Raw genomic sequence first — 24,196 nt, forward strand, 5'->3', positions numbered from 1 at the left:
TAAAAGGTTTGGAAAACATAAATCAAATTCCATACCGCGTAGGAATCCTGCATATTCATGGCGTTTTTAATGGGTTATAGATTATGCAAAGTCATCCAGGTAACATTTTACTAGGCTCGAGGCTAATCGAGTTCATTTGGTGCGGCGTGCAGTAACCGTACTCCTCCACTAGATGGAGTCATGGGCACAAAAAAGGAAATTACTCCACCGTCTACGACAACTGCAGCGAGAACAGGCTGGAACCGGTAGGATGAACGGTGACCCGGGGACGGAGGAGGAGCTTCTGCGCAGCGGGCCTGACAGCCAGGATTTTACGTAACACGGAGGTTACCGGAGGGCGGTGAAAGCGACGCTGAGGGACAGTGAACTTCCGACATGTTACCGAAACACGGCTGAAAACGTGGAATGATTCGCGGCCTTTTACTCTGATAAAAATAAAAGTCTTTTAGGCCTACGGCTAGACTGAGACCCGAGACGCTAAAGCAGGTTTATATCTGAGTCGGGAGGAGGCACCGGCCTCTGGAAGTGTTGCGCGTTATACAAAATACGGCGTTTGTTGTGCATTGATAATGTGCTTAAATAAGTTGCCAATGTAATCAGTCAGAGACGGTATACTCTGTTGCCAGTAAGGCGTGAAGATAGCTACGGCTTCCCTCACGACGCCATCGGACTAAGAAACAACCAGAAGCGCAGACAGCCTGTGAACGTTTGGAAAGACAGTTACAGTAAATATACTGCAGACTCCGCGAACGTCGGCGGCGCGTCGGTCCCCAGTGTTGCCACGTGACACGATGCTCGCCCCCCGGTGCGCTCACGTGGTCGGACCGTAGCCTGTGACCCTCCGGTAAGGGAAGATCGCTGACAGCACTGCTTAACCGCTTTAATTTTATGCGCCAGTTCATTTTTTGTGTTTTTTTATGTTTATGCGTCATAGCTGGTGGTCGAAATTTTTTTTTTCTGCACAAAGTTTAAATGTTTGGAGAAGCGGTCAAATGCCCAGATACAGAATAACGTGGCCTAATAAGTAACCGATTGGTTAACAGTAGCGTAAGAGTCTGTAAGATTTCAGCCCTGCATCCGGTGGTGCTGGAAGGGGTGGGACAGTGACTGCCACTGGCGTCTGTGCTTATAGAGATAGGAACTCCGAGGGGGACTACATGATACACCGGAGTACGCCGGCTTTGCAGGACACCGAAGCCTCTTTCCTGGGCAACATGGAGCTGATGTTGGTGAGTGATCTTCAGGTCCCATTTCCTCGGTTTAACCAGCAGCTACAAATCAGAGCTGCGCACAGTTCAGTGTAACTTGACCTTTAAAAGCGCTGTTTTTAGTCAGTGTGCAGTTACATGTACAGACGCGGTTAGTGTTCGTGTCGTATACAGTGCATTTCATAGTGTTTTTATTGGAATGATGGAGCAGCTGGGTGCCTTGCCTGAATTTTGCCAGTGTTCGCTGCTCTGGTTTGTATTTTGACTCTCAAGGGCAAGTGTTGAGCCATCAGAAACCTGCCCACTGGATCGTTCCAGTGGTTGATAAGTACTGCAGGTCGTCTTTGCCAACGTTGATAGATTTTGATGAGTGTGTCTAAGGATGCTTCGCCTGATTCTCCCTGGCCCTGAGAAGCCCGAGGCCACCTGAGCAGTTGTCTGCCACGGCAACCACAGGATGCATCTGGACAGCATTGGCTACAAGTTGATTCTGTCTAAGTACCATAGCTTTGCTGGTCATTGGCTTGCCTGAGGCCGGAAGCCGCTGGTCATTGGCTTGCCTGAGGCCGGAAGCCGCTGGTCATTGGCTTGCCTGAGGCCGGAAGCCGCTGGTCATTGGCTTGCCTGAGGCCGGAAGCCGCTGGTCATTGGCTTGCCTGAGGCCGGAAGCCGCTGGTCATTGGCTTGTCTGAGGCCGGAAGCCGCTGGTCATTGGCTTGTCTGAGGCCGGAAGCCGCTGGTCATTGGCTGCTGCTATGACACATTTTGAGGAGTTGTTGCAGTTATAGTGTGCTATATAGTGTTATTGTTGTTATAGTGTATATTATATTGGAATATCCAATTACATATGTGTGATATGAAAAATTTTAATTACCAAAATGAATTAACTGTTTAATTCCTTGTGTTTTGGTGGGTATAGTTATGTGTGACCTTAACAACCACCGGAACGGCTTGCTTCTAAGAGGGAGATTAATGTTGTCATGTGCATTGTTGTCTGCCGTGACATTTGTTAAGGTTCATGGCAAATTGCCTTGCACAGAGACATGCAGGTCTACACTGCATGACTCACAGCATTTTAAAAATGAAAGTTGTCATGGGGGGAATGCAAGGGGGAGAAATGGGGCAAGTGTGTGTGTGTGTGAGGGAGAGAGAGAGAAGCAGAAGTACATGGATTAAACAGCCATGGGCAGGGAGAGAGGGTTGAGAGAGAGAGCCATTGTGTGTGAATGGGAGAGAGATTTAGAAGGAGGGAGAATGAGCGAGAGAGGGCTGGGAAGAGATGGAGGCTCACTCTTTAGTAGGCTGTTGATTCAGCGTGTAGGGAAGAGAATAAAATGGGAGAACTGCGAGAGAAGAGGGACTCAAAAGGCAAATCTGCAAGCGTTGCAGGGAAGGTGGGGCAGAATGGGCGGAGGTCTGCGCCTTTCATGGTGGAGTCTGACGGCCTTAGACGTGGTCTCTTGCACCGTGATGTGTACGCTTGTTACCCAGTGCACAGCTTTTCACAAAGCGGGGCATCGGTCCCTTTCTGGGTCCCGTGCCGGTGTGTCTGGCTGTGTCTGGCTCCTCCCCGTTTCAGCGTGTTTGTGACATGCGCCGCGATTCTGCTTTCGTGGAGGATGTAAGCAGTGGTTATAGGGAGGAAAACCTGGTTCAGCCTGTCCTGCCCTCGTGACGTCTGTGTAGACCGTCTGTACGCATCAGCGTCGTGTTCAGGGTTGTCGCGGTCTTGTGGGAAAGTGAAGGCCTGTTAATATCTTGCATTTGTCTTTATGTGTTACTGGAGTTTTATTGTTGCATGTCTGTATATTCGTTGACACATATTGTACATTCAGAGTGAGCGGTTGCCCATTTCTTTCTCTTCATGCAGATTAGCCATCTCATGACCCCATATGTTATCTTCCACGGTGTAGCACGCTGACCACACACGGCCGCTACCTCCTTGGGGATACCATGTACGAACAGTGTGAGGTCTTAACGCTACCCGACCTCTCCTCCAGGCCCACCCAGCGCTCAAAGCCTTCATGTGCGGCTCCCTGAGCGGCACCTGCTCCACCCTGCTCTTCCAGCCACTGGACCTAGTGAAGACCCGGCTGCAGACCCTGCAGAACAACATGCGCCCGGGGTGAGGTTCCTCCAGATCTCGTGTGACATGGTGGACCTAGAACTTTGCGCTGGACTGCGCATTGACTTCTCTGGGGTTAGCAAACAGGGGCACAGTTCAGGCCAAAATGGCTGATGCACTACTTCCCAGCACATACGCTAGTCTGATCTGAGCCTTGATGTCTGTGTGTGTGATGTGTCCCTTCTCTCTGGCCCTCAGCTCACCGAAGGTGGGGATGGTGACGGTGTTTCTGAATGTCATTCGTACAGAGAAACCGCTGGGGCTATGGAAGGGGGTCTCACCGGTGAGAGCAGACCTGTTATGGGAGTGTTGTTAATGTCCTCTTCACTTTCAAATACTATATATTGTTACAGAACGCACACACTAAGGCACACAACTGCTGAAATATTTTTGAGTTGCTCAGTCTCTCTAAGTAAAAATCTTCTGGAGGCAGAGTTTCAGAGCTGATTAAGGTCAGAGCTGGACTAATGAAGCACACAGTTTCTCCAGATGGATCTTTGCTCCCAGCTTAATTGGTTTCGCAAACATTCCTGTTTAGTTAGCTGCTGCCACTGTGAAGTTAATCCCAAATCTTGATGAAAGGAGCTGTGTCTTGTTTAGTGTGGGGGGGTCCGTCCCAGAAACCCCGTCGGTACCTTTTGGAGATCTCATGCTGTATCTTTGTGTCTCCCCTCCCACCCGCAGTCGTTTGTGCGCTGCATACCTGGAGTGGGCATCTACTTCAGCGCCTTCTACTCCCTGAAGCAGCACTTCTTCCCGGAGCGCGCCCCTAGCGCGGGCGAAGCAGTGCTGCTGGGCGCCAGCTCCAGGTCCGTGGCGGGAGTCTGCATGCTGCCCGTCACCGTCATCAAGGCGCGCTTCGAGGTGAGGACTCTGGTGCCCGTGAGGGAGGTCAGGGGCAGGGAGTGTCTGGCGAGTGCCGGTCTGCTGCCTGGCATACTGCCGTTGGCGTCAGGGGAAGGTCGGTGGGAGAGTGTAGGAAGAGGCTGCCGGGCACGGGGCCATCGGCACATTTATGTGACGTGACACTGCAAAAATGTCTTCTCAGTGGCTGACCAAAGTTATGGGGATTCTGATACGAGTCAAGTCACTTTATCATTTCAATATGTGGTGAGAAATTTATTCTCATTTCATACAACTGGACAATAAACACTGGATATAAAAAAAAAAACAGAGCATTGCACAGTAATGCAGGTAAACGGTGCGATTATCTCTGAGTGATTGTGCGGGAATTTACAAAGCTTCTGTGGGTCTGCCACGATGAAATCACCCCGTGCAGAGATTGTTTCCCTACCTGAGCAAATGGACCCTTGGGTCAGCTTGTACCTCCTACCTGGGGGGGGTCAGTGGATGTTGCATCGTGTCTGAGAACCATTATTTGACCTTGCAGAGTGGCCAGTACAACTACACGAGTGTGTTTGGGGCCCTGCGCAATGTGTGTGAGGCGGAGGGGCCCAGGGCCCTATTTTCCGGTCTGACTGCCACCCTTCTCCGAGACGCCCCCTTCTCTGGCATCTACGTCATGTTCTACAGCCAAGCCAAGAAGTCTCTGCCCCAGGGTGAGTGCGCTGGCCTGTCTCATGGTGATGGTGTTGATTAAAGAAACGGGCGATTCCAATAGTGCCACCTGTATTTATCACGATGATACATTTTGTTATTAAATGGTGCGGCTTGTGCTGTCATGCTGTGTTTCACAGCCTGTTCATTCCACATTGATCACTCATATCTCGTCTCGGGTTTTGTCAGAGGTCAGCTCCTCGCCCTACGTGCCCCTGGTGAACTTCGGCTGCGGGGTGCTAGCGGGCATCATGGCCTCCCTGGTGACGCAGCCCGCGGATGTGGTCAAGACGCACCTCCAAGTGAGTCCTCACCTGTACAAGAAGACCAGGGACGCTGTGTACTTCATCTACACAGTAAGACTGCCCGCCACGCACTGTCACTGCTGTAAATGGCTCTGTGCTGAAGCCTGACTCTTCGCGACTCTGTCAGTCTTGCTGACAGAAGCCGTGTCTTCCTTCGAAGCTGCTAATCCACGATCCCTTTCATTTCCTTTCCTCCCTCGTGTCGCCACCTTTCAGGAGCAGGGGCTTGGTGGGTTTTTCCGGGGGGGCGTGCCCCGATCCCTGAGAAGAACACTGATGGCTGCCATGGCCTGGACTGTGTATGAACAGCTGATGGCCAGGATGGGTCTGAAATCCTGAAGGAGAGAAGCCGCGTGGGCGTCTGGGCGCGTGGCGGGAATTAAAGGGGTACCTGTATGCAGTACAGTAACAAGCGAGCAGAAGTGTGTGCATATCCAAGGAAATGTGGGGTGCTTCGTGAAAAATAACAATAATAATAATAATAATAATAATATTTCATAATTAAGAGAACATCAAGAGGTGTGTGATTGTGGAGAGCGGTAGGAGCAGAGGAGGTATGTTTGTGTGCGCTTCCTTGTGACCAACTTCCTGTAAAGCTATTTAACACGGCTGACATTCCCAAATTGATACACAACCTCTGTTACGTGAGACTAGCAAAGCTGCTGACGCTCTGAAGTACTCAAGCTAAGGACTCAGCCAGCCCCTGTAAACGTAAGTGACCTACCTGCCAAATAATGTGTGTTTGGCATGAGCGAGGCTTGAAGCTGCAGGAACTGCAACGCGATGAGCCCCTGGACTGCCGGGTTATGGCAGTTACACGGCGATGGACGGACTGACTGAAGCGCAGACAATCAGAGTCCACTGCTTTGTGCTGGACTGCAGTGAGGGGTGATGGCACGATACTCCTTAAAGTGAAGAATCCCCCGTAAGATCGGAAATAGCAACATGAAACTGGATTCTGAACTGGTCTGTAGTGTATTATTGTTCTTTTAATGGGTGTGACTGCAGTGTTATGTTGCACTATAGCTAAAGACGGATTTATTGTAGTTAGTCCCACTGACATGATGACGTCATTCCTGTTTACGCGCCCTGCCTGCATCCCTACCGGCTGTCATTTCATGCCATGTAGCACTGTGCTATGTGGTCTAATGTGTCATTTCCACAGGCTTTCCATAGTACATACCTGGAGTTCTGCTCTGGAAATCCATGCAGTTTGAAGTCACAAGAACAAGTGATGAACAAATCGTCTAGCAGGAAACTGTCTGCAAATGCACTTTAAAAGCGAATTTGCTGCATTACAGCCAGTGACGGCTGAACTTCCACTGCATGGGAGGCTGGGAAGTCGTGCTGACCTAGACTGTGCCCCAGATGCAGTTCTGTGCGTTAGGACTGTATGTTTGCCCAGTAACCTTATTGAGAAGGTATAAGGATTTTTATCATCTTGGTAGGTGAGGTTTATAGTTTTCTGTATGTTTTTGCCTGCACATCTTCCCTTGGATAGGTGATGTGCCTGTTTTAACTGAATAAAAGACCCTTTTATAAAATTGTGTACAGTGTTGTTTGTTTTTTAAATCATATTTACTATTAGCATTATATGTATTTTCTAAAATTATCCAGGGGGCGAGTTAGATATAAATGACAAACAGGAAAACAGTACTACACAGGGGTGGATGTAGGAGAAATGTCAGCGGTCATTTTAGGGGGGGTAAACAAAACATACCCGCCCATTATGGTACGATTTAGGTACGTGTGTCAGTTTCTCTGGTAATTTCACAAAATAGCCAAAATTTGTATTCTCAGATGGTCATTTTCATTTTTATGAAAATCGTCCGGGAGGAATGAATCTGTAGGTCAATTCTCCGCTAACGTTAATCCTCGACACGCTGGACACGAGATCTCCGCGTGGCACGCGGGCCTTATCGTCTGTGAGCCGAAGCTGCGTGACAGAGATAAAGTGGCTATTCAGAAACACCGGGAAATGTAAAACAGAACAAAACTCAGGCACAGAGGCAATTCTAGGGATTCTAGAATAAAAAAACAAATAGACAAAAAATACTGTATGGGGAGCTTCAGCTCATAGCTCAGGGCCCCTGGCCATCGCCTGCCCTGCCTGTCTTGTTGCTGTGCTTGTGGTCAGGCATGCTTTAAATAACTGGTGGGATTGTAGGCAGCTTAGCTCATGACAAACTACAAAGCCAGAGACAGGTAACTGGAATGTTCTTGGAAGTTCTTCACCCACTGCATACTAAACCTGTAACCTTTTATGAATTGGTTAAGACCATTTAAATTCCTCAGCTAAATATTTTGAGAAACCCAGAACAAAACCTAATCCAGCGTGATTTTCTAGACTAGTTTGTTGTAAGCTGCCACTGTATATTTGCTGTGGTGGAGACCTTACTGTAGTCAGCTTCTTGGAAGTTGTGTGGTTGGAGTCGGGCAACGAGCGAGTAACGAAGGTCACCACTTCCTTAGTTATTTTAAGTCAAGAGCAATAGAAACTAAATGGATTTTTAATTAGAATTCTAAGGCATCATAGTTTTCAGTTACAGCACAATGCAGAACCCATATGCAGATTGAATTAAAAGTAATGTACATCTCATAAATTTAGACCTTGTTGCTCCTTTTGACTAGATAGACACTTTATTATCAATTCTAGTGACGTGTCTGTGGAAAAACCTATTAGAGCTGAATTAATTTTAAATAATTTAAAGGTAAGACTTCCAAGTTGTTAGTCACGAAATAGGAGTGTTGTTCGGCACCCTTTTCATTCGCGTCAAAACGACAGGTTGTGGCGACATCTGGCGATTGTAAGTGGGTCTAGCTAGTTGCGGAGTGGCGTAAGCACCGTGACACACAACACGAAGGCGGAACTGTCTGATCGCCGAAACCAGAGTGTGGGGCTGCATGTATATGCTGGGCGGACCTAAATTTTAACAATTTGTTTCCATTTCTCTATACAGTTTATTTAGCATCTTGCACTCTGCTAGTGTAGTGTGAAGGAAAGCAAGGTATATGTTCATTATAAATATAAAACATTATAATTTATACTTAATTAGTGAATAAATCGCTTTCAATAAAAAGATTCAGTCATTTAATTCAAACATAATTGAAAAATGTCTGTTTCCCTTTTTCTGAGATCTGTAAAATTAGACCTAAATTCTGTATCACGTTTATAACAAACTGCAATCGGTAACGAGTTTTCATTTAAGTTAAGCTGGTAATAATTTAAAATAAAGTGTTGCCTGCTAACATCCAAGCGGAACACACACCCATTTACTCCAGTCAAGAGTATGGACGGACGAAGGAGCGAGCACTTCCGTCCTGCAGCCGAAACAAGGCGAATTGCGATTGGTGGAACCTGCCGTATAAAATAACGTCACTTCCTGTGCTCGGCCTCTTTTTCGTTCCCGTGTGGTACCGATCTCCATACGGCGTTGTCTCGTGGTGAGTTTAGTATTTTATATTTAAGTATTTTGGACTTAGAGCGTAACAATTCGAACTAGGTCCAGTCTCCAATGGCACGTTATGTGATAGTTTTGCGTTCGACCACCAAAGTAACTTATATCCACCCTAATTAACTGGTTTTAAACCAGCGGGAAATGAGGCCCTTAGCCATTTTGGCTAAAGGAGACCGCGCATGTGGCGGCCTAATGTGAAATGGTCTGTACACGTCTTCGGCTAACTGGACAGTGAATCAAACACATGCCTAATTAGAAATGAGGACCTTACAATTCATTTGGTATATCCATTTTATTAGATTTTTTGTGTCATAGTAGGTTAACCAATGCAGCATTTGTCCTTAAAGTCACAGTACTCCAGTATAGTGATTGTCGTGGCGAAGATGCACACTTTTAAAGCCTGTCGCCAAGCTTGACGTGCAGGCGTCGGAGGTGTGCTAGAGCGAACAGGCCGGGTTTTCGCTAACACCGTGAGGGCCACGTCCCTATGACTGGGGTTTGATAGTGACCTGAGCCACAAGTACTAAGCATAATTTATTTCTCTCGCGTTATACGTATTGTTGAGTAATATCAGATTGTAACGGATCACTTCGGCGCCCTCTCCCTCCAGCTCTCCCGCTTTACTCGTTGCGCAGGGAAAGTGGTCGCGATGTCCGGAGGTCTCGATGTACTGCAGATGAGGGAGGAGGATGTGCTGAAGTTCCTGGCAGCAGGAACCCATCTTGGAGGGACCAACTTGGACTTCCAGGTGGAGCAATATGTCTACAAAAGGAAAAGTGATGGTATGGTCTATGGTTGTAAATATTTCTCAGCACACACTTCTGACCGAATACCGAAGTCCTTAATATATCTTAGGTATGCTTTAATTTGGGATTCATAGCTCACATGTTTTGCCAGCTTGTATATTTAGTATAGTCAATGACTCGCATTAAGTAATTTTGTGGTGTGAGGTCAGGCTGACCTCAGTCCATCTGAGCCTTGTCCTCATGAATTCAGGCGTGTACATTATCAATCTGAAGAAGACCTGGGAGAAGCTGCTGCTGGCTGCGCGTGCCATCGTTGCCATCGAGAACCCGGCTGATGTGTGCGTCATCTCCTCCAGGAACACTGGACAGGTGACTCCCGGCTCCGGGTCGGCTTTGACGTTTTGTGGTGGTGTGCATGGATAAGCAAAATAGCCAAGTCACAGTTAAGGGTGAACATGTGTCCCTGTAGTCATGGTTTCCCGTGTGTGTGTTCCCTCAAACCTATATGTATCCTCATCTTTACACATCACATGCTTGCAGAGTTCGACTGCTTTATTGAGTAAATACTAAGGTATTACAAGTCAGATTTTCTTGTATTTCTTATGCAAGAAGTCTTAAATTCAGAGTATTTGTTAAACAGTGTTGGTTGGTGTAAGATTGAGTGTGGTCCAGCATATTGCACACTATTAAACCCTGGCGCTGTGCTTGGCGTACAGGTGTCGGAAGTGTGCTAGAGTGAGCAGGCTAGGTTTTCGCTAACACCATGAGGGCCACGTCCCTATGACTGGGGTTTGATAGTCACCTGAGCCACATTAGGCTCCATCGATGCTCTTGTGCTTAATTAAGCATAATATTGTTGGAGTTTTGTGTGTTTCCTGGCCTGTTTATGTTTGTGTGTATACAGCTGTTTCTTGCACTACCTGTCTGTTACTTGTGACCCTAACCCCTAGACCTCTTTCCCAGAGAGCTGTGCTGAAGTTCGCCTCTGCCACCGGCGCTACCACCTTTGCCGGCCGCTTCACCCCTGGCACCTTCACCAATCAGATCCAGGCTGCCTTCAGGGAGCCCCGCCTCCTGGTTGTCACCGACCCCCGGGCTGACCACCAGCCCTTGACGGAGGCGTCCTACGTCAACATCCCCACCATCGCCCTGTGCAACACGGACTCTCCTCTGAGATACGTGGACATTGCTATCCCTTGCAACAACAAGGTATGAGTTTCACGTGTCTGCAATGTCTGAAAACAAATTGCCGCGTTTCTCCTCATAAGTACTTTGGCTTGTTTCTATAGTTAATATAAGCTGAGCTGTCTGTTAATGAGTTTCCAGGTTTTACTGCATGGTATGTTAGTTGCACACTGTTAGAGCCCGGCACTGATCTGTCCATGGCGTGCGGGGTGTAGGTCGTGTGCTAAAGTCACGCTGGGTATCTTTCCCCTCACCTATGTCTGTTGGCTTCAGGGGGAGCAGCACATGAACCCTGCTACATATACTACTCAGCATTTTTGGTTGCACCAGTTGCTTGTACCATGTTTGGTGGATCCTGATTGGATATCTTGTATTAACCATCAAATGTCATAGGGGCATCACTCTGTGGGTCTCATGTGGTGGATGCTGGCTCGGGAGGTGCTGAGGATGAGGGGTACCATCTCCAGGGAACACCCATGGGAGGTCATGCCGGATCTGTACTTCTACAGAGACCCCGAGGAGGTGCGCTGCCAGCGTTATCACTGACTGCATGTTAAGCACTCGTGCATTTTTACCTGCATGTGCAAGTAAACCACTCGCCCCGGTTCGTTGCAGATTGAGAAGGAAGAGCAGGCCGCAGCCGAGAAGGCGGTGGGTAAGGAGGAGTTCCAGGGAGAGTGGACCGCCCCCGTGGCAGATTTCGCTCAGCCCGAGGTTGCTGATTGGTCTGAGGGGGTGCCAGTCCCCTCTGTCCCCATCCAGCAGTTCCCTGCAGGTATGGATGACATGCCGTGTTAACCTCAGGAGTATGTGGTATGTTGCTTGAACTTCATGGCTCAGAAAATATGAAGCATGAAAAAGCAATTCCTGAGATTTGAGCTAATTCATATGTACTGACTTGTACCGAAATCTTTTCAAAATTTGGTTCTTTCGAAGACTTGCTCGTCACATAGCGTTTCTCATTCCAGCTGCCCCTGCTAAGGCCAACCCAGCGACCACTGAAGTTTTCCCAGGTATGCTCTAGATTCCTCTGAATCACCCGGAGCGCAATGAAATGACACTAAATGTTAAAACGTGTATTTCAAGGTTCTGCCAAATTGTGTTCTCACGTGACCTGCTCTTTCTGTCTAGCCGAGGATTGGAGTGCCCAGCCTTCCACTGAGGATTGGTCAGCTGCTCCCACTGCTCAGGCTTCTGATTGGGGCGGCACTACTGCTGATTGGTCCTAAGTGATGCCTCTCGAATCCAGGATTAAACTTTGAAAAGTCAATAAATTTGACTCTTTTGTTTAATTCTCCCGTTGACTTCTTGGTGTTGAAGAAATCGAATGCTTTTGTCAGTGTACAGGTAGCAAGTGCTTTGAAGTTCAGACTCAACATGTCCCATCTTGCTCTGCTCTTTGGTTTGTGACACTGCAGGTTATGACACTGTGCCTGCGATAGGAAGGTTGCAAGTTTGCATCCCAGGGTCAGCAAAGTGGTTTCTCCCACTTTCTGTATTGCATCTGCTAAATACAAATGTAAATGTGGATGACAATGCAGGCTCAACCATCTAGTTAGCCATCCTGGAGAGTTCTTTAGGCCTATGGACCTTGCTGAAGAGCTCAACATAGATGATCTACTCTGCTGAACACAGGAGTGAAACTGGTGACCTTCCAGAAAGGTATTACAGCTGAGTGACTTGGGTGTAGATTTCATTACTTTTGAAAACTTAATTCTCTTTCCCTAGAGCCATCTTCAAAACTATCCCTGGATATAATTGATGACTGCTTATAAGTTTCAGAGACTTTACTAGGCAATTTAGTCATTGGTTGAAAAGCAACGGAAGGTTATTTATGCATCCAACGTGCAATTAAAGTCTGCAACCTTTTCCAGGAAATGCCGAGCAAAGATGGTTTGTCTGGGAGTGGATGCCAACCCATTAGAAGATGCACATGAATGGTGTTTTATTAAGGGTGTTCTGTTATTTGAGGGGTGTCGGTAATGATTGGTTATATGTACGGTTCACCAGTGTTCAGCGATAGAGCGGTGTGTTGCTGGTATGACAAATGGCCAGTTTCGCGGTTTAAGAAGATCTTATTTGATTCAAACCCTTTATTGCTGTTGCATAAGAAGATCTTATTCAGGTGTTTGTGGAAATAGTGCTAAGAATCTTTTGTGTTATGTAATGAATCTCAGTGAGGATCTAAATGATTTTGCTAAAAATTTCTTATGTGAGGGATATGTTATTTTGGAAGGAGAAATGGGTTAAGGCCAAATTGCTAACATTAGTTTTACATCATCCTGGAGATGGGTAAGTGAAATTTTGTTGTGGAGCTCAGTTGGTGGTCTTAAGTATGAATACACTGAAGAATTTTGAAGTTAGGGGCTGTACAGGGGAAGGAATCAGTCAGACCTATTAGAGGTAGCATAATTTCTGGCCCTCCCACCCCAGAGCAGAATAAAAAAAAAAAGATTGTCAGTTGACTTGCATTGAAAACATGCAAGTAGTGCAGGGTGTCTGGCTGCTAATGAAGCAGGAAAAGTAATGAAATATCAGCACTAATGTAAATATAAACTTTAGTAAATGCAACCACAGGTATTCAGATTTGTTTTCTCACTTGCTCTTTTGTTGGCCATAAATAATGCCCTAGAGCCGAGCTCTTCAAACCTGGACCTCCATTCCAAATCCAGGCCTTGTTTCTGTTCTCCCAGGTAGTTAAATAATTACTGATTCTGATTGGTCAGAGGCTTCACACCGGGCTCACAGGTAAAGGAAGGCTGGAAAACCAGCAGTGCTCGCACCTCGAGGACCGTGATTTGAATATCCCTGCCCTAGACGGTCGCCTACAGGGTGAGCTGGCCCCCGATGCCAGTGCAGAAACATGCAAAGTGTTATGGATACTAGCTCATGAAGTGTTTGGTCACTTATGCGTTTTGACGTGGAACATTTTTATTCTTGTCATGGAGGCAGTGACTTAATTTACTTTTGCATTATAGGTACCTAAGTGATTTATTTTTAATGTAGTTGGGTCAAGCAAGCCGTCACAGCGACCTAATTACAATTTTGGCACAGGCACTTCACAAGGCATACCTGTAAATTTCAAGCCACGTAATGTGTCTGTAAATTTACTTATCAATTTACGTTGTTGACTTTATGTCTTTTCTTTTTAGACTTTGGTTGCTCGCCTGCTCAGTTAGACAGATACTGTATGTATAGACGGGGCATTCTGAAGAAAGCAAGCTGTATGTTAGCCAGGAGTCCATGCACTCGTTTTCAGTTGCAGTGTAATTCCCTGCATGTCCATCACCATTTGGTTTGGCCACCAAGCAGGACAGGAGGAAATTATAACAGACAGGACTGCAGGAAAAGCCATTGATGCTGACCTGCCCTGCATTCAGGACTTGCACATGTCCAGAGTCAGGAAACGGACAGGTAAAATCACTGCAGACCCATCACATCTTGGTCACAGCCTGTTTGAACTCCTCCCCACTGGCACTGCTGAGCACTGTATGCCAAAACAGCCAAACACATGAACAGTTATTTTTTCCACAGGCTGTCACTCTGATGAACATTAAAGTGTCAAGTATGAGTCCTGTGCAATATGAGCGACGACAAAATTCCTTTTATGCGTGAACATACTCGGCCAATAAAACTGATTCTGATAATGATCTTAGTGAGACTGACACAAAGTGAAAAACTGATCAACCCTGGAATTCCTAGAGCTAGTGAATATCATCGATTCCATCACTTGCGAACTGTCTGTGGAATATATTGTACTCTAAAATACGAAGCACCCCAGATGGGACTCGAACCCACAATCCCTGGCTTAGGAGGCCAGTGCCTTATCCATTAGGCCACTGGGGCGTCCCTTATTCCGCGTTTTCATAACATCCCTACGTAACATCCTCATAAAACTAGCTTTTATGTTATTTTTAATCGATTTACATACATTACATATTTATAATACAGAACAACGAAATGCATACGGTAAGTTTAATAAGAAAATCTTAAAATACGTGCAAATATTAGTCAAAAGGATCGCTACTTTTTCCTTGTTTGTCCCGCTGAGCTACCGTTTCCGGTGCAGTGAGTCGCTACGTTGCTTGGAGACGGGATCGATAATTTAGATGCCAGACCCTGAGCTGGTTAGCTAGCTGTAGAGTGCAAACCGCCGTTCTATTTAAGTTTTCTCAACATTACATTTTTAATTACTAGCTGCTTTGCATTCATACCCATTAATTTATTGCGATCGTAGCACATGTTTCTTTCAGGCTTCGCTTCTCCTGAGCAATCCGGGTGGTGTCAAAATGGTGAGTGCATTAAGCTGTCTAGCTAATAATCAAACTCGAAAGATATGTGGCCAGGGTTTAGCTGGTTGGCGAATGTTTTCTTCATTTTTTTCCAGGGCAAGGAATGTGTTTTTCTTATCGGTAGATTGTTTGATAGACCTATCATACCTAGTCAATAAGGTGGATGACGATACCAGTAGGGTCATTTTCGCTAGATGGCATTGCATTGCATAATGTTGTTCTATATCATTTTCCCTTTCACTATGAAATACATTATCGCGACCCACCCTAAGAAACACGACGGGAAAATCAGATGAGATCATATGTACTACAGGTTGTACATTTCCGTTTTTAAATGATTCGTGTTTTATAATGTAAAAGTTTCTTCACTTTGGCAAAGTGTTTCCAGTACACATATTGCGATTCGTTGTTAGCTCCGTCGTTTTTCATTGGCCATTGTGTGTGTGTGTGTGTGTGTGTGTGTGCGGGTGCGCGCGTATGCACGCGCGGATTGGCATCCTGCCCTCACCCCATCCAAGATACCCTGAATTTTGTTTCTTGCTGCCTGGGACAGGTTTCTGGACTCCACACAAACGTGTGATGTATAAGCTATGAGACGTTATAATACAATTGTAATAATAATAATAATAATAAGCAAAAGTAAATTAATGATTTAACTCAAACTAATTTGGATGCACACCATTCTGATTGACTGAACACACCTGATCCAGGTAATCAGCAGTGTGTAGGGCAGGGATAGCTGGAAAACAAGCAGGGCAGTGGGTCCCGAGGACCGAGTTTGCGAGCCACTGGCCTAAGGGAAACCCATGACATCAGCAAAAACAACAGAGCTATTTACAGTAAAACTGTATCCACATGTAATATGTTTTGTCTTTGTGTGCATGTAGATCCTGTCCAGAGTAAAGCCGGCAGTTGGTGGAGAGGCTCCATCCAGTGAGAAGAAGAAGAACAAGGGGAAGAAGACCCCTCGAGTGGAGGATTACCTAAACCAGAGGGACTACCTGGGAGCCGTCACGCTGCTGGAGGTACTGCTGACCGGAGTGCTGCTGTAAGCGCAGCCTGAACATAGGAGAGCTACCACATGGTCCTGGGACGACTTCTGTCCTCTAATCTCTTGTCACCTGACTTTGCTTCTTTCATTTCTGTACCTTCCCTTTACTCTGTTTTTAAGTTATTTTGTATAAATGACGCAGGAATGTATTACAGCACACCTATGCAAAGAACCTCAGTGCAGATCTGTTGTGAAAGGCGCTATATAAAAATAAATCAAACTGAGCTGAATATACCTTAAAGGCACCTGTGTACCGACTGCTAAACCCCAGGTTATAGGGACGGTTTAGACCTTGTGGAAGGTTCATGGAAGCAGTTGACTAAATGTTGAAGACTGTACTGTACTTTGGTGGTGGATGGTAGGTTGTCACCATGTCTGGATTGTAGCAGCAAAATGTTTGTAATTAATTTGTTTCAAAATATGCTGCCACCTGCAGTGAGGTACCACTCACAGATCACTGGTTCCTCCTTCCCTACGTCACGCTGGGTACTTGTACCTTTCCCATCTCCGTCGGCTTAGTTAACCTATGTTACGTACGTGAACAATAAACTGAGCTCTCCAATTAGTTCCAGCGAAGTGTTGGAGAGCGAGAAGAGGACACCAACTTATGGCTTGGCTATTGCGCCTTTCACCTGGGGGACTACAGGAGGGCCATGGAGGTCAGGAGTAGCTCATTTTTATCTCGAAACTCTATTCCTCTCTGATATTTTGACAGAGTTTCTGAAATGCATGTGAAATACTTGATACAGGAGTACGAAGCTCTGAGCCAGAAAGCAGGCTGCTCCGCTGACGTCTGGGTCTACCTGGCCTGCACGCTGTTCTTCCTGGGACTGTACAAGGAGGCAGAAGAGGCTGCCCTCAAGGGTAACTCCATCCTCTGCCTCCACTGATAACCCTCTGCTATCCTGGAGCTACACCTCAGAGTAACGTTGTAATCCATCTCATCCTTTCCATTGTCCGGTTGTGTTTCAGCTCCAAAGAGTCAACTGCAGAATCGCTTGCTCTTCCACCTGGCGCACAAGGTCAGGATGACACGTTAATCATCATCATACACGTTTACATAGCAACACTTTATTCATGACGCCAAATCTCATATCCATACCAGCACCTCTAATAATAGCACCTATGTCAATGTACTTGCAGTGTAAAGGTTTAATAATAATGTTTTCTGATTTACACTTCATAGATTCTTAGCCACTGCTTTAGAAGTTACATAATTTTAAATGTTCACACTTTATATATGGATACTTTATATACACAGAGCATTTCATTTTCTATTCTATTTTGTACCATTTTTCTATGGTACCTCAGCGTGACCCAGCACTATCTGCCTGGTACTTGATCCGGCTGTCTTTTAGCCATAAGTACCTTCCTTTCATATGCAGTCCATTACTTCTAGCACTAGCATAGATGCAGCAGGGTGTATAGAGTTGCAATTAATGAAGTAAACAATTCCATTCGTAAAAGATAATCAGATAAAAGACTGCTAGTAGGGGAAATGGGTAAATGACCTTTTGAGGTATAGAGTTACAGAGTGAAGTGGTACATTTTTGTTTGTGATGTTCGGGACTAATTGTAATTGTATTTCAAGTGTATTTGTGTTACTTAATAGGAAATGGCCAAAACATGCCTTCTAACAATATCGGCAAAGTTTTACTTCTCTTTCCTCCTCTTATTCTCTCCCTCTCTCTCTCTCACACACAAACTCTCGCAATTTGGTACCGTCCTGCCCAGTTTAATGATGAGAAGAAGCTGATGGGCTTCCACCAGAATCTGGAGGACGTGACCGAGGACCAGCTGAGCTTGGCTTCCATCCACTACATGCGCTCTCACTACCAGGAGGCCATCGACATCTACAAGCGCATCCTGCTACAGAACAGGTGTTGAGGACTGGGCAGCCTGTGTGCTGCCCTGCGGCCCAGCATATTTTGCTACGATACATTTCTTCGTCCTGTAGAATTTAAGCTGACCATTAATTGGTGCTCCTGCGCCTTATGTGGGACTTGAGAGCACTAGATATGGATGTGTTGGTCTTGATGGAGTTCCTAAGCTAACTTAACTAGCCAGAAATGTTGCTAGCAGAGGGCATGTAAAGGTAACTTTTCCCTGTCAGTGGCGGACATCGCTGTAGCTGTTATTAGGATGCTGTGGCCTCTGGAAGATACCTTGCAGAAGCTGTGAAAGTTACACATGGAGCAGTAGCTATGTGTTAGCTTTCCCTCTTGGGGAGCAGAGTATGCAATGCGCAGAAAAACAGCAGATTTTGACACCAAGCGATGCGCATGGCTTGTGTGCTGAGGGGAACTGAATTATTTTATGTGTCAGGGTAGAAAGAATGAATGAGAAATAATCAGAGGATTGGGAGCATTTGCAAGTGAGAAGCATGCCCTGTATAAAGTGAAAAGATGGAGGAGTGGTAAAGAATTATGGATCGAGCAACAAGAGAGCCACAACAGAGGAGATGCAGTGGGAAGGTGGTCAGATGTTCGGGCTGCATCTCCCATTTATGACTACATTTCTGAGAGGCCTGCCTGTAATGCGCTGGCTGTGTGGTGCTGGCTGTTTGTCCTGCAGGGATTTCCTGGCCCTCAATGTGTACGTAGCCCTGTGCTACTACAAACTGGATTACTATGACGTGTCCCAGGAGGTTTTGGCGGTGTACTTACAGAGCATCCCCGACTCAACCATTGCCCTCAACCTCAAGGCCTGTAACCACTTCAGGCTGTACAACGGGAAGGCTGCTGAGGTATCCCTGCCACTGCAATAGAGTCTGCACACTCTTAACACAAAGCTGAACCGTGCTAATTCATATTACGCCTGGCTTTTTTGCCCACACACTTCAGAGTATCGGGCTTTCTATCTTAGACACTTTCTTCTCTATCGCTTTCAGGCGGAGCTGAAGAACCTGATAGATATCTCCTCCAGCTCCTTCGAGTTCGCTAAAGAGCTCATCCGACACAACCTGGTGAGAAGCCTCTCCCGCATCACCCAGTTGGCCTACTCAGCGTTTCCTTGTGGCAGTGCAGCGTGTAAATGCTCCCTCCCGCTGTGAGATCAGGTGGTGTTTCGCGGTGGAGAGGGGGCCCTGCAGGTTCTGCCCCCGCTGGTCGACGTCATCCCTGAGGCCCGGCTCAACCTGGTCATCTACTACCTCAGGCAAGGTGTGTCGTAGTACTCGCAGTGTCGTATCTTCCCCCTAAATTCTTTTGCTGGAGGTAATCTTCCAGAACACGTGGAGTTAAACTAAACTCTCAGTTTGAAAGCTCACAGTTCAAAGACTGACCTTAATAGCGCTGTACTGTTCAGTGTCACTCATATCAAATAACGTCCAACGGTTATTATTCGCAATTCATTAGTCTGCTTTGTTGTGTCCACATTAAGCTGTTACTGTTACTATTGTTTTCCCTTGTTATCTCTGTTTATTTTTTCTCTGCTAAATAATGATTCTGTTCTGAGTTATACAAACAAACCCTGCTTACAGTCAGTGTAAAAGACTGGTGTTTATTGTACTAATGCTGCTTATGCGCCTGGTCCTGGTCTGTAGACGATGTCCAAGAAGCTTACAATCTCATCAAAGACCTGGAACCTACCACACCACAGGTAGGTCACACTTTTCATTGCCTCTGTAGTCTTCCTTTCCTGTTCTTTTTTACTTTTTTATACAGTTCTTTCAGCTTTTTTCCTTTCTCAAGCCTTCCAGTAGGCTGCCACTCTCTCGTTACGATATGATAAGACCAGTGTTCAGTACAGCAGTTTATAGCAGAAGTATATATTAACGCCCCCCCCCCCACCTGTCAAACTCTACCCTCTTTTTCCTCTCAGATTATTGTTCAGCAATGTTTTCTAAGCCTTTTAGAGTACTTGACTGTCTCTCTGCTTTTTTCCAGAGAGCTGATACACAATTGTTGTTAAGAGTGATAACGGTCAATTCTTGGGTGCAGTGATCCTTTGCCTTTGTGTCCACCAGGAGTATATTTTAAAGGGCGTGGTGAATGCTTCCTTAGGGCAGGAAATCGGATCGGTGAGTTACACACTTAGGGCGGGGGACGGGACGGAAAGATGGTGGAATAGTGGAGCGGGGAGTTTTGCTTAGTTGAGATATTTAGCATCACAGACGGTGCAGTGGAAGCTCCCGGGGGTGTGCTGTAAAACCACGATAGACGTCCTGTGTGGGTGTAAATAGTAATAATAGGCGTGAAGAATCTGTAGTTTCCTGTTTATCACACGGAAATGCTAAGTGATCAGTTGTTTTAAGGGAATATTTTGTGACTTTAACATATGATTGATCCGTTACTTTTTGTACCTTCTAAAGAAAATAAGGAGAACTGAAGCAGAAAAGAATATAGTTCTCCATGTATGTCTAACTCTCCTATGGGGTAAACAATGATTAAAAATGAAAAATTAATGCCCTCTTTCAGATCTGTCTGCTCTGTTCTCCTCCTATAGAGGGATCACTTGAAGATCGCTCAGCAGTTCTTCCAGTTAGTTGGTGGATCAGCTAGTGAATGTGGTGAGTAGATATACGCATATATAATGGGAAAATTAGCACCAGACCACTGACCGAATGAAGCTTGATGACTATGTAACTAATGTGAAAGTAGAGACTGATGAAAGCTCTCGGGAAGAGTCCTCGCCTTATAGGTGGTGGTGCAAAGCCTGATGGAGTTCTTACAGATATCAAGAACTGAGTATGAATTATGCGGAAGGACATACAGGGACACTCAGAACCAATGCACTGCTCTTTGTAAGTGCCCGATGTTGATGTTGTTCAATCACAGTCTGCCGTCTACATCCTCCCAGGGCTCCGCCCAGATATGCCAGGTGTCTGGACCGTCTGGTACGCTCCCAGTGTACTTTGTTTACATGTTGCAGTGCAGGTAGCTTGAGGTAGGGTGCTGCGATACTGCTGAGTACAGGAAATGTACAGATCTGCACTACGAGGTGATTCTAAGGGACCTTGGCCCACACTGTGTACCACCCATTGCGATGACTGGCTGCAGGCTGGCAGAGGTTAGACTGAAATGTATAAAGAAATATATTTAGGTATTGGGGGCACAGTGGTTCGTACTGTTACCTCACACCTGTGAGAACATGGTCTCGGCCACGGCCCCTTGTGTGTGGAGTTTGTATGTTCCAGCTGTCATCATTGGGTTTCCTCCAGCCCCCCACCCCTCAATCCAAACACATGCTAGAGTGAATTGGACTATAGGTGTGAATGGTGATGTGATATGATTGGTTGGTGCCCCATCCTAGTGGGCGTTACCTTGTGGGCACATACCTTCCCAGGATTGGTTTTCAGACCCACACAAGCCCAAATAGAACAAGCAGGTCCATAAAATGGATGTTAGCGCAACACAGATTGTTTTCCTAAGTAGATACTTCTCCACCTGCCTTTTTTGTTTGTGGTCTTAAACCACAAGAGCTTGAAATTACGTTTTCAGCTAACGTTATCTTCCAGTACTGACTCATCTTTGTGTTCGCGCTGTTGTTTGCCACGCAGAAGAAAGGAGGACCGCCACAGGTGCACGTCGGCAATAAAAACGTTGACTAGTGGCAAAGCGAAAGGCGTGGTTGTGTCTAAACAGAATGTATGCGTTAAAATGGGGTTTCCAGGTTTAATTACCAGACTTTATTCTGCAGTCCCATCCTTACTGTTGACCCAGAAATAATACACTGAAATTCGATACCCACTTGATCAGCAAATGAAGCTTCTGTTTAATGCATCTCTGCCCCCATCCACCTTGCTTAGACACCATCCCTGGCAGACAGTGCATGGCCTCTTGTTTCTTCCTGCTGAGGCAGTTTGAAGACGTGCTCATTTACCTGAACTCGGTGAAGGTCAGTGTAGCCCTGCCGTGCATGGACACCATCGCAGGCACGTGTCGTGTTGCGAGCTGCTTACGGCAAATGCACGGATCTGCATCCGTATTTTACAGAGCTACTTCTACAACGAGGATACCTTTTACTTCAACTATGCCCAAGCCAAGGCAGCTGTCGGCAACTACAGGGAGGCAGAGGAGGTAACGTGTCTTTTTCCACATTATTGGCCTTTAACCAAAATATAGCCATCATCCCATCAGGCTTTCAGTCTGTCGAGCAACACTGACAGATCCCGTGATTCGTTAAGAATCCCGTGAGGGTTTCATACATTTCTTTTAAAGCTTATTTATAAGTTATAACTTATAAGTTTTATGTGACCTATCAAACAAGTGAATTCATGACCATGGAATCCAGAGTACATGTAAAGACAAACGGCATAGGAAAATGGACAGACTTGGCAGAGATTAATTGTGGTCGTGATTGTTCAGTGGAACTCGTTGAATGTTAGCGTACTCGCTTTGGAAGGTTTCTCGGCCCAAAAATATTGTTTATTGTCATGTTGGAAGTGTCAAGACTAAAGCCTTCGTCGATGATTATTTTCGTACAACCACACTGGTGCATCACAAGTAGGGTTTGTGATATTCTGTCGCGTACAGGTGTTCCTGTTGATTCAGAGTGAGAAGATCAAGAACGATTATGTGTATCTCAGCTGGCTGGCGCGCTGCTGTATGTATTAACACCCTTTTCTTTATTATTACACTGCTTGCTTTTTCCCTCTTATCATTATTCCTGCATCTGTTGTGTCGCTCTTCACGCAGACATCATGAACAAGAAGGCACACTTAGCCTGGCAGCTGTACTTAAAGCTGGAGACGTCGGCAGAGTCCTTCAGCCTCCTGCAACTCATCGCTAATGACTGCTATAAGGTTCGCTTTCCTTCTACAGCTTCTTAAATCTCTCTTTAATCGCTGCCATTGCCTGTTGTCAGGTTCCAGCTCTGCCTCCTTTCCAGATGGGGCAGTTCTATTACGCTGCCAAGGCGTTTGATGTTCTGGAAAGGCTGGACCCCAACCCCGAATACTGGGAAGGCAAGAGGGGAGCCTGTGTGGGGATCTTCCAGCTCATACTTGCTGGCAGAGAGCCCAGGTATGTAGAACTGCAGCACAGTCACCAGCACTTTCTACACGTGGGTTTTGTCGCTTTGCCGTCAGCCTCTGTAAGGCACAGTGTCCAGCTAAAATAATTCATCTGTTTTTTCATCTTTAACAGCCTCCCTCTTTTCACTGGGCGCAGACAGACATAGTAGCTTTCAAGTTTCATTCATATAATCTCTCTCAGCCTCCCACACTAGGGCTTTAACATGTTCTGTGTAGGTTTTACAAGCTTTTAATATTATCTGCAGATTCACTGAACTCAAACCATGAAGTGTGTGACCCTGGAAGGGCAGACTAGGGGATACGTGTGTGTGTGTGTGTATAAAATGTCTTACTAGTGCACTTCACTGTTCATGTGGCAGAGAGACGCTGAGGGAAGTCCTTCCCCTGCTGAGGAACACTGGCAACTCGCAGGTGGAATATATCATCAGAGCCCTGAGAAACTGGGCCAAGGACAACCGGGTCTCTCTGTGACGATGGACACACCATAAAGCGCTTGGTACACAAAACAGGGAACCAGGACAGGCATGGAAAAAGGGACAGGAACGGGTCGTGAACAGGCAGCCCCTGGGAAATTAGTAATTCTAGGAATTACTGCGAGTGTTAAAGACATGGTTACATTCTGCATCAGCACCCAGTTCCCAGTTTAGAAACATTCTTATATGCAGAAGCAGAGCTGTATGTTTGACTTGACCTCATACGACGTCATGTAATGAGATTCCCATCTATCGTGAATAACTGCATCTCAAAGGACTGTAGAGATGTAAAGGTATTGATATAGAAATGAAGAGATGCAGAACTGCACGCAGCTAATTCATATGCATTATTTACCGAACATTGTTACTGTGTTTTCTGAATCACTGTATATCGTTGATAGCCTGTAAAAAAACACTTGCCTAGATTAATTGCATTAATTGTACTTATCACAGTTTTTGTAGTATTTTTTTACTTAATGTTTTGTGTAGTGTTGTGTTCTGTTGAAGTGTATTATTAAAAATGTATATTTTTATTCAAATCATATTGTGTATATTTTGTGCTTCTGAAGTCGTTTGCCAGTATTAGATAACCTTTGCGACTAATTACATAAATGGTTACTTATGGATGCGCAAATTGAAAAATACATAATTTTTTCATGACAGGCATATAGTGTAACGTGCGTAAACAGCTTATTACTGCCGTAGCCGGGACGAGAGAATGGTAGTGAGGACCTTCATAAATTGTTGGAGCGTTAATAGCATATGTTCGCACGTAATCTACAATATGCAGGTCACTTATAATAAAATCAGCCAGTCAGCA

The 24,196-nt window shown here is 45.9% G+C and overlaps 3 protein-coding genes and 3 non-coding genes across 7 annotated transcripts; 5 read left to right on the forward strand and 1 right to left on the reverse strand.

Moving 5' to 3' along the window:
- Positions 1-224: 224 nt before the first annotated feature.
- slc25a38b (solute carrier family 25 member 38b) lies at positions 225-6,739 on the forward strand. Its single transcript, XM_049012832.1, has 8 exons — positions 225-844; positions 1,133-1,229; positions 3,209-3,333; positions 3,532-3,616; positions 4,018-4,197; positions 4,724-4,892; positions 5,080-5,246; positions 5,412-6,739. Exons 2-8 carry the CDS (start codon positions 1,158-1,160, stop codon positions 5,532-5,534), a joined length of 921 nt encoding a protein of 306 aa, XP_048868789.1. The 5' UTR covers positions 225-844; positions 1,133-1,157; the 3' UTR covers positions 5,535-6,739.
- Positions 6,740-8,491: 1,752 nt separating this feature from the next.
- On the forward strand, positions 8,492-11,876 carry rpsa (ribosomal protein SA). Its single transcript, XM_049014114.1, has 8 exons — positions 8,492-8,639; positions 9,264-9,435; positions 9,650-9,768; positions 10,363-10,608; positions 10,978-11,106; positions 11,200-11,359; positions 11,553-11,597; positions 11,716-11,876. The coding sequence occupies exons 2-8, from the start codon at positions 9,303-9,305 to the stop codon at positions 11,811-11,813; spliced, it is 930 nt and encodes a 309-aa protein (XP_048870071.1). The 5' UTR covers positions 8,492-8,639; positions 9,264-9,302; the 3' UTR covers positions 11,814-11,876.
- LOC125743201 (small nucleolar RNA SNORA62/SNORA6 family) lies at positions 9,036-9,175 on the forward strand. Its single transcript, XR_007398311.1, has one exon. It is a non-coding gene; the product is annotated as a small nucleolar RNA SNORA62/SNORA6 family (small nucleolar RNA).
- On the forward strand, positions 10,075-10,214 carry LOC125743200 (small nucleolar RNA SNORA62/SNORA6 family). The gene has a single exon (XR_007398310.1). It is a non-coding gene; the product is annotated as a small nucleolar RNA SNORA62/SNORA6 family (small nucleolar RNA).
- A 2,206-nt stretch (positions 11,877-14,082) lies between the features above and the next one.
- Positions 14,083-23,915, forward strand: ttc26 (tetratricopeptide repeat domain 26). Of its 2 annotated transcripts, none has more exons than XM_049014112.1 (18): positions 14,083-14,553; positions 15,764-15,901; positions 16,494-16,586; positions 16,677-16,791; positions 16,900-16,949; positions 17,662-17,807; positions 18,502-18,673; positions 18,818-18,892; positions 18,986-19,088; positions 19,472-19,527; positions 19,895-19,948; positions 20,374-20,437; positions 21,677-21,765; positions 21,864-21,947; positions 22,404-22,473; positions 22,566-22,672; positions 22,759-22,892; positions 23,263-23,915. In XM_049014112.1, exons 1-18 carry the CDS (start codon positions 14,545-14,547, stop codon positions 23,372-23,374), a joined length of 1,671 nt encoding a protein of 556 aa, XP_048870069.1. In that variant the 5' UTR covers positions 14,083-14,544; the 3' UTR covers positions 23,375-23,915. The 2 variants fall into 2 exon arrangements, with proteins under 2 accessions (XP_048870069.1, XP_048870070.1); XM_049014113.1 differs by lacking the exon at positions 14,083-14,553 and adding an exon at positions 14,635-14,876.
- Positions 14,358-14,430, reverse strand: trnar-ccu (transfer RNA arginine (anticodon CCU)). The gene has a single exon. It is a non-coding gene; the product is annotated as a tRNA-Arg (tRNA).
- Positions 23,916-24,196: the final 281 nt, after the last annotated feature.

The sequence above is a fragment of the Brienomyrus brachyistius genome, chromosome 5 (assembly GCF_023856365.1).
Source record: "Brienomyrus brachyistius isolate T26 chromosome 5, BBRACH_0.4, whole genome shotgun sequence".
Lineage (NCBI taxonomy): Eukaryota > Metazoa > Chordata > Actinopteri > Osteoglossiformes > Mormyridae > Brienomyrus > Brienomyrus brachyistius.

Coding starts and splice junctions, on each gene's coding strand:
- ttc26 (XM_049014112.1), top strand. Junction 19,949..20,373: donor TAGGGCAGGAAATCGGATCG/GTGAGTTACACA, acceptor CTCCTCCTATAG/AGGGATCACTTGAAGATCGC. Junction 21,766..21,863: donor TTTACCTGAACTCGGTGAAG/GTCAGTGTAGCC, acceptor CGTATTTTACAG/AGCTACTTCTACAACGAGGA.
- slc25a38b (XM_049012832.1), top strand. CDS start 1,158: ATGATACACCGGAGTACGCCGGCTTTGCAGGACACCGAAGCCTCTTTC. Junction 4,198..4,723: donor TCATCAAGGCGCGCTTCGAG/GTGAGGACTCTG, acceptor TTGACCTTGCAG/AGTGGCCAGTACAACTACAC. Junction 5,247..5,411: donor CTGTGTACTTCATCTACACA/GTAAGACTGCCC, acceptor GCCACCTTTCAG/GAGCAGGGGCTTGGTGGGTT.
- rpsa (XM_049014114.1), top strand. CDS start 9,303: ATGTCCGGAGGTCTCGATGTACTGCAGATGAGGGAGGAGGATGTGCTG. Junction 9,769..10,362: donor CCTCCAGGAACACTGGACAG/GTGACTCCCGGC, acceptor CCTCTTTCCCAG/AGAGCTGTGCTGAAGTTCGC. Junction 11,107..11,199: donor TCTACAGAGACCCCGAGGAG/GTGCGCTGCCAG, acceptor GGTTCGTTGCAG/ATTGAGAAGGAAGAGCAGGC.